Source organism: Daktulosphaira vitifoliae, unplaced genomic scaffold (assembly GCF_025091365.1).
Source record: "Daktulosphaira vitifoliae isolate Bord-2020 unplaced genomic scaffold, ASM2509136v1 Scaffold_2, whole genome shotgun sequence".
Lineage (NCBI taxonomy): Eukaryota > Metazoa > Arthropoda > Insecta > Hemiptera > Phylloxeridae > Daktulosphaira > Daktulosphaira vitifoliae.
This window is the reverse complement of record NW_026099573.1, coordinates 3,191,442-3,197,329: the sequence shown is the minus strand read 5'-3', so window position 1 is coordinate 3,197,329 and position 5,888 is coordinate 3,191,442. Positions and strand designations below refer to the sequence as shown.

Below are 5,888 nucleotides of genomic sequence, written 5' to 3'. Positions count from 1 at the left end.
AAAAAAAAAAAAAAAAAAAATAAAAAAAAAAATAAACACATCATGGTAAAATTAATACCTTCTCAGCTTCGCATCGAAGCTAAAAGTAGTTGGGGTGCGCAAAAAAACAAAAAAAAAAGTAGAGGAGTTCCGTCCCCCTGCGCACCCCCCCCCCACCAATCCGAGCACTGCATACATCCCTTTCATCAACTAATAGGTCCCCAAAAACACATTTTACGAATACCGAATAGTAAGAAAAAATTATTTCTAAACACAATTTTTAAGGGTAACTTTTGTAAGTTAAATGGGAACCTATTATTATTATTTTGTTACTAAATGAACAATGTTCTAAATAAAATTTGGACTGGTCGATAACCAGTTTATTTTATTACTTTTTAAGATATTAGCATTTAAAGATTTCGAAAAAATGAAATGCAGGATAGTGTTTAGCAACGCTTATTTTAACTTACAAATAAGAATTTTTCAACGTTATGCACTCTTCTCACCTATAACTAAAAATTACATTTACTTAAAAAGTAATAATACAAAACTGGTTAGTGACTAGTAAAAATTGTATTCATTTACTATTAATTAACTACTACATGAAAAATGGTCTAACATTCTTCGTTTAATAGTAAAAAAGTAATTATAGGCTCCCATTTAACTCATGGAAGTGCTCCAAAAATTTACTCTTAGACTATTAACTTAGAAATAGTTTATTTCTGGCAATAACCTTAATGTGTTTCAATGGATTATAAAAATAAATTAAATTTTAATTTGTATATTTTTATGAACAAACCCTTATTTATAATAGAAATAAGAGATATTATTCTTAAAAAATCTCACTGCATAATATTCTATTTTTTTGGGGAGGTTTAGACTCAAAAGCTTTCTAAACTTTGCATATGCCTCTTTACTTGTTTTGTATGTAAAAATGGGCGTCCAAGTCAAAGTCATACTCAAGATATACTTTGATAAGAGGGGGTATGTATGAGATATTTTTTACTACACCCTTCGAAATGTTGTATTCAGTAAGGAAACGAGTTACTATTATTCTCATTATTTGTAACAATTGACCTGTTTTCTTACTTTTTAAACACCTGTATATATTTATTTTTATCATGAGAGAAGAGTTCTATTACAATACCCCGTCTCCCACAAAAACATCCATGATAAAATTCAAAACAATATTTAGGATTTTTTGTGTGAAAATCACATATATCAGAAAATTTTTATTGACTGTTATTCAAAATGTTTGTAGAAAAGTTTTTTTTAATAGTAACAATTAATCCATAAATATGGATTGGGAAAATGTTGGAGCAATTTCCTTAAAAACTTTTTTTCTTTGTGTACTTTTGCATTAAAGCGTTTTATAATAGTTTTATTACTGTAAGATTTAAATCTATACTCAAATTTACCATAACAAATCCTGACTGTACTTGGCTTTTATTTAATAACTCATTTATTTCATTAAATAAATTTTTATCATTAATGACCATACTCAAAGTCTTTGTTTTTATTTTAAATTATTATTAAAATTAACTTAAGTGAAAAATTAACTGAAGAACAAATTAAATTTTCAGTGTAATATAATTATTTTTAATTATTTAAAAAGTCCAAAATTTGGCAAGATTAAAAAATGCTAATCATTTAACAGTATAAACATTCATGTGACCATTTATACATAAATAATAAATTATATATCACAAATAATATAATTTCATTATAAAATCAGCATCATCATAAAGTAGTACTCATTTAGACAAATCAAATACAATTTTTTTTTGTATTTAAAATTATGTTTGAATAAACTATAAAAAAAAATACTTAATATTGATTACACTACATAAAAAAGTAGTTATACAGGGTGTTCAGTAAGTCAGGAAACGGGTTTCTATTGTTCTCATTGTTACAAACAATGAGAACAATAGAAACCCGTTTCCTGACTTACTGAACACCCTGTATATAGTGCTTAAAATTAAAAAAATAACTATTCAAGTAATAAAAAATTTTGAATAAACATTTTTACCTAGTTTTTCAAAGTATCTTTCTTTGTGTGCCCATTTAAGTAGTAAATTATTTTTTACAATAAGAAATATAAAATTTGTAAAGCACACACTAGTATATGGACTCCACATTTTATTTTATAATTTTTTAACAATTTTTGAATAAAGAAAAATGTAGTAAATGTATAATATAATTACTTAAAACTTAATAAATACTCATGATTAATAATTATAAAATTCATAGTTGTTAACGTAAATTCAGAATACAATTTTAAATAAAAAAAAATATCATAACCTAAGATTTTATTCAATTACTATAAATAAATTGTTCAATTAATTTAATATCAATGCTAAATAATTTAATAATAATTCTATTATAAATTTATCATTAAATAATTACACTATTAAATTATACTTAGTTAAACATATTAACAATCTAGGTTAATTTATTAAAAATAACTATACATATTTCATTTTATATAAAACTATTATATGTACATAACTTATTTATAATCATGACAAGTAGTTTGATTTTTTTTATAAAATTTAAGCTATACAATAAATTAATGCTAAATAAAAAAAAATAAGTAATTAATTAAAATTACAAAACTGATATAGTATTTTACTTCAATAATATTAGTTAAGATTATTAAAAATAAAAATTATAAATTAAAATATATTCATCATATGATAATAAATTAAATTTGAATGCACTTTACTGAAAAACAATACTTTTTTTGTAATATAAACAAAGATAAACACACATAAATTCTTTAAAGAAAATTTATTAAATGTAACTTAAATCAAATTATGAAATTGTTTCATAATATTTTTTCAAGTTTTATATAGAATGAAATATCAAGAAATTGTTAATTTGAAGAAAAAGACAACAAATAATTTTTTTTTTTGATTTAGAAATAAAGTTAAGAAAGTTTTTAATAAATAGTTTATCATTTTACATTTCAGAATCAAAAATACGAACTCTAACACGCTGTTTATAATGATATTCTTTTAAGTACGATTTTAACATTTTAGGCAGTTTTAATTGATTAACATCATCATAAGTAATTTGACTACATATTATAGCTCGGCAAGTATGCTGTAAAGAGAAAGTAAAATTCCTATGTAATGGTATGGTTAACATGGGTTCAAAAAACATAAAGCAACTTGGGTCTTTATAATGTTCTATCAAACCACATACTGTTGATGAAGCAAATACACCAGGATCTCTTGAATCAAAACTAAATAGATGATTCCATTGTTCAATGCGTGCATGTAATGAACGTCCATACTTTCGAAAACTAACAGAAAATAAATATTCTTCTTGGGCTGAATCTCTAAGTAAGAATGTTCCTTCAGGTTTATGCTCTAGAAGTTTTTCAGCTTCATATCTATCCATTTTTCCCCAATAAAATGAACAAGAAGTAATTTGATGTAAATCAGGAACTAAATAATGTATATAATCAATTGAAGTATGAATTCTATTGCTATTATTAAAATCTTGAGGAGCTGTCAAAGCTGACATTGCAGCTCTTTGAAATAGAGAGGTCAAATTGTCTAATGTCATTTTAGGTAAACTAAATTGTAACAACTGTATATGTAACCCTGGCCTAAATCCTGGTGGTGGTTCAATTCCTTCTTGAATTTCTTTTGCTCTTTCTTTATAAGCTCTATCTTCAAAATCATCACTAATGAAATCTTCACTACTATTATGATGTATATCAATAACAGCATCTTCAAAAGAAGGCAATATTACCTCTTGATTTTTAGAAAAATTTTCTAATGATTCAGATTCATTTCTAAAATCATCTTCAAAATGATTACTATTAATTGGTGATGCTGCATCAAAAACTAGACCAGCTCCTAAATGATGATCTTCAGTCCGACGATATCGTGTACATACACATGTATCACATTTAATATTTGGTTCAGGTATGCTTTCAGTAGTAGTACAACATTTTGAATTCCGTGACTTTAGTCGTGAACAATTTAAACGGAGTACCCAATGATTAAATTTTTTAGAACTCCCATTACTTTTTGATATTATAGAACTTTTTGAAATAGTTTCTATATCACTAGTTACAGATAAATCTCCAGATTTAATTTCTTGAATTGTTTCTGTAGGTACGATTTCATGACCATCATTATTACAAAAATAAATATTTTCAAAATAATGATCTGAGGAAGTAGAAGGATTTTCTTGAATACTACTATGACTTATAGAAACTGAACTTAAAGTTGGCTCGACCATGTTATCCATGTTATTTTTTGACGATTCTGGATTTTTCCAGTGAATAACATTGCTTAACGTACTTATTTTTTGTCCCATTTCGATTACCGATATATGTCAGGCCATTAATACAAAATAAATTCTTTGGGTATTCTACTTCATTTACTAACCATGTAGTGACAACAATCGGAGACTATTTTATTGTAAACCACGGGATTGACTTAAGACATTGACCGACATAAATTATTAAAAAAAAAAAATTGGTTGAAGTCTATCGACATTTCGACGTATTCACTAATAAACTAACATTTATTCAAAAATATTATTTAATTATTAATATTGAACATTAAACACACTGACTTATAATAAAATATAGACGAGTCGTAGGTTGAAATGATAACTCCAACCAATAATACTTGTATTATGCAGTTTCCTTGTATCTTATTATCGTAACATAGTATGATATGGTTGCCCTTGTCACTTTCACCTATTTTCAATTCTACCTCCATATATACATTGCATCGTAAATTAAAGTAATAGATAACAGCTTCATTTATTGGACAACACATTTAACGAAAAACACGACAAAAAGTCACTCGTTTTGTAAAACCCCTATTAACAATAACTTCAGTACTTACGTTTTCCTATTTTCATTTAGTATGCAGTAACATCAAGTAATTCAACTTTTATTTCAAAGTTTCCCGTAAATGGAGAAAATCTCTAAAAAAAAAATACAAATTAAAAAATTGCTAATTTTTGACATTTTTTCAATTATTTTTACTTAAAACTACCAGAACTTTTTCAAAAAAGACCAAATCAATATAATTTTTTTTTTATAGAAGCTTGATGTGTTTACCTATCATTTGATATATTTTTTTATGAATCTGGACCCTTACCTACCCACAGGGAGGGATTCAAAATGACAACATTTTCACAAAAAATTAACTTTTGAAAGTGTTCCGGAACTTTATTTTGTCTTCACGGTGAAAATGGTTACCATATGCTATTTTTGTGTTGAAATTCTCGATTTTATATTTTACATTTTTAACTTTAAAATGCTATAACTTTTTGAAAAATATATGGATCCATATAATTTTTTTATGAGAAATAGAAAGTAGAACTTTTTGTACTTAATTTTTGAAAGTGTTCCGGAAATATTGACACTTTTATATATATCTTAAATTAAAGCTTATGTAATATACTTTATTATGAAAAAAAAAAATCAAAGTTAATTAAAAAAATACAATTTTTGTAAAAAAATTCTATTTTATATTTTTAACTTTATAACACTATAACTTTTTGAAAAATGTATGGGTCGATATAGTTTTTTTAAGATAAGTATTATTTATATTCATCTTTTATGCGACATACTTTTTTAACACGAAGGAGGCTTTGTGCCATATTTTTCGTATATTGAGCGCCCGGCGTTTTTTTTTTCAAAATAACACTAGTATTTTTCGTTCATTATTGTTTTAAACTTATTTTAAAAATTATTTTTAACTTTTTAGTTCGATATGCTTTAAAAGCGTGTTTTTCAATTTTTTTTTAACTATATTAATTTTTAACACGCTTATATTAGTTTCACCTGTATGCAGGGTCGCATTTAGGAATTTTGCCGCTCGGTGCACTTAATTTTGCCGCCCCCCAAAAGTGTTGGATTGGGTTTTTTAGTT

The 5,888-nt window shown here is 25.2% G+C and overlaps 2 protein-coding genes across 2 annotated transcripts in view; both read right to left on the bottom strand.

The window, feature by feature from the left end:
- The window catches only part of LOC126898785 (radial spoke head protein 4 homolog A-like), a 66,236-nt gene extending 65,777 nt beyond the window's left edge, over nucleotides 1-459 (bottom strand). The window contains exon 1 of the mRNA XM_050673130.1: nucleotides 450-459. The gene's annotated coding sequence lies outside the window, so the exon portion shown is untranslated. The remainder of the gene's footprint in view (nucleotides 1-449) is intronic.
- Nucleotides 460-2,679: 2,220 nt separating this feature from the next.
- LOC126898808 (suppressor of cytokine signaling 5-like) lies at nucleotides 2,680-4,755 on the bottom strand. Its single transcript, XM_050673178.1, has one exon. The coding sequence runs from the start codon at nucleotides 4,312-4,314 to the stop codon at nucleotides 2,941-2,943; it is 1,374 nt and encodes a 457-aa protein (XP_050529135.1). The 5' UTR covers nucleotides 4,315-4,755; the 3' UTR covers nucleotides 2,680-2,940.
- Between the last annotated feature and the right edge of the window lie 1,133 nt (nucleotides 4,756-5,888).

Coding starts and splice junctions, on each gene's coding strand:
- LOC126898808 (XM_050673178.1), bottom strand. CDS start 4,314: ATGGGACAAAAAATAAGTACGTTAAGCAATGTTATTCACTGGAAAAAT.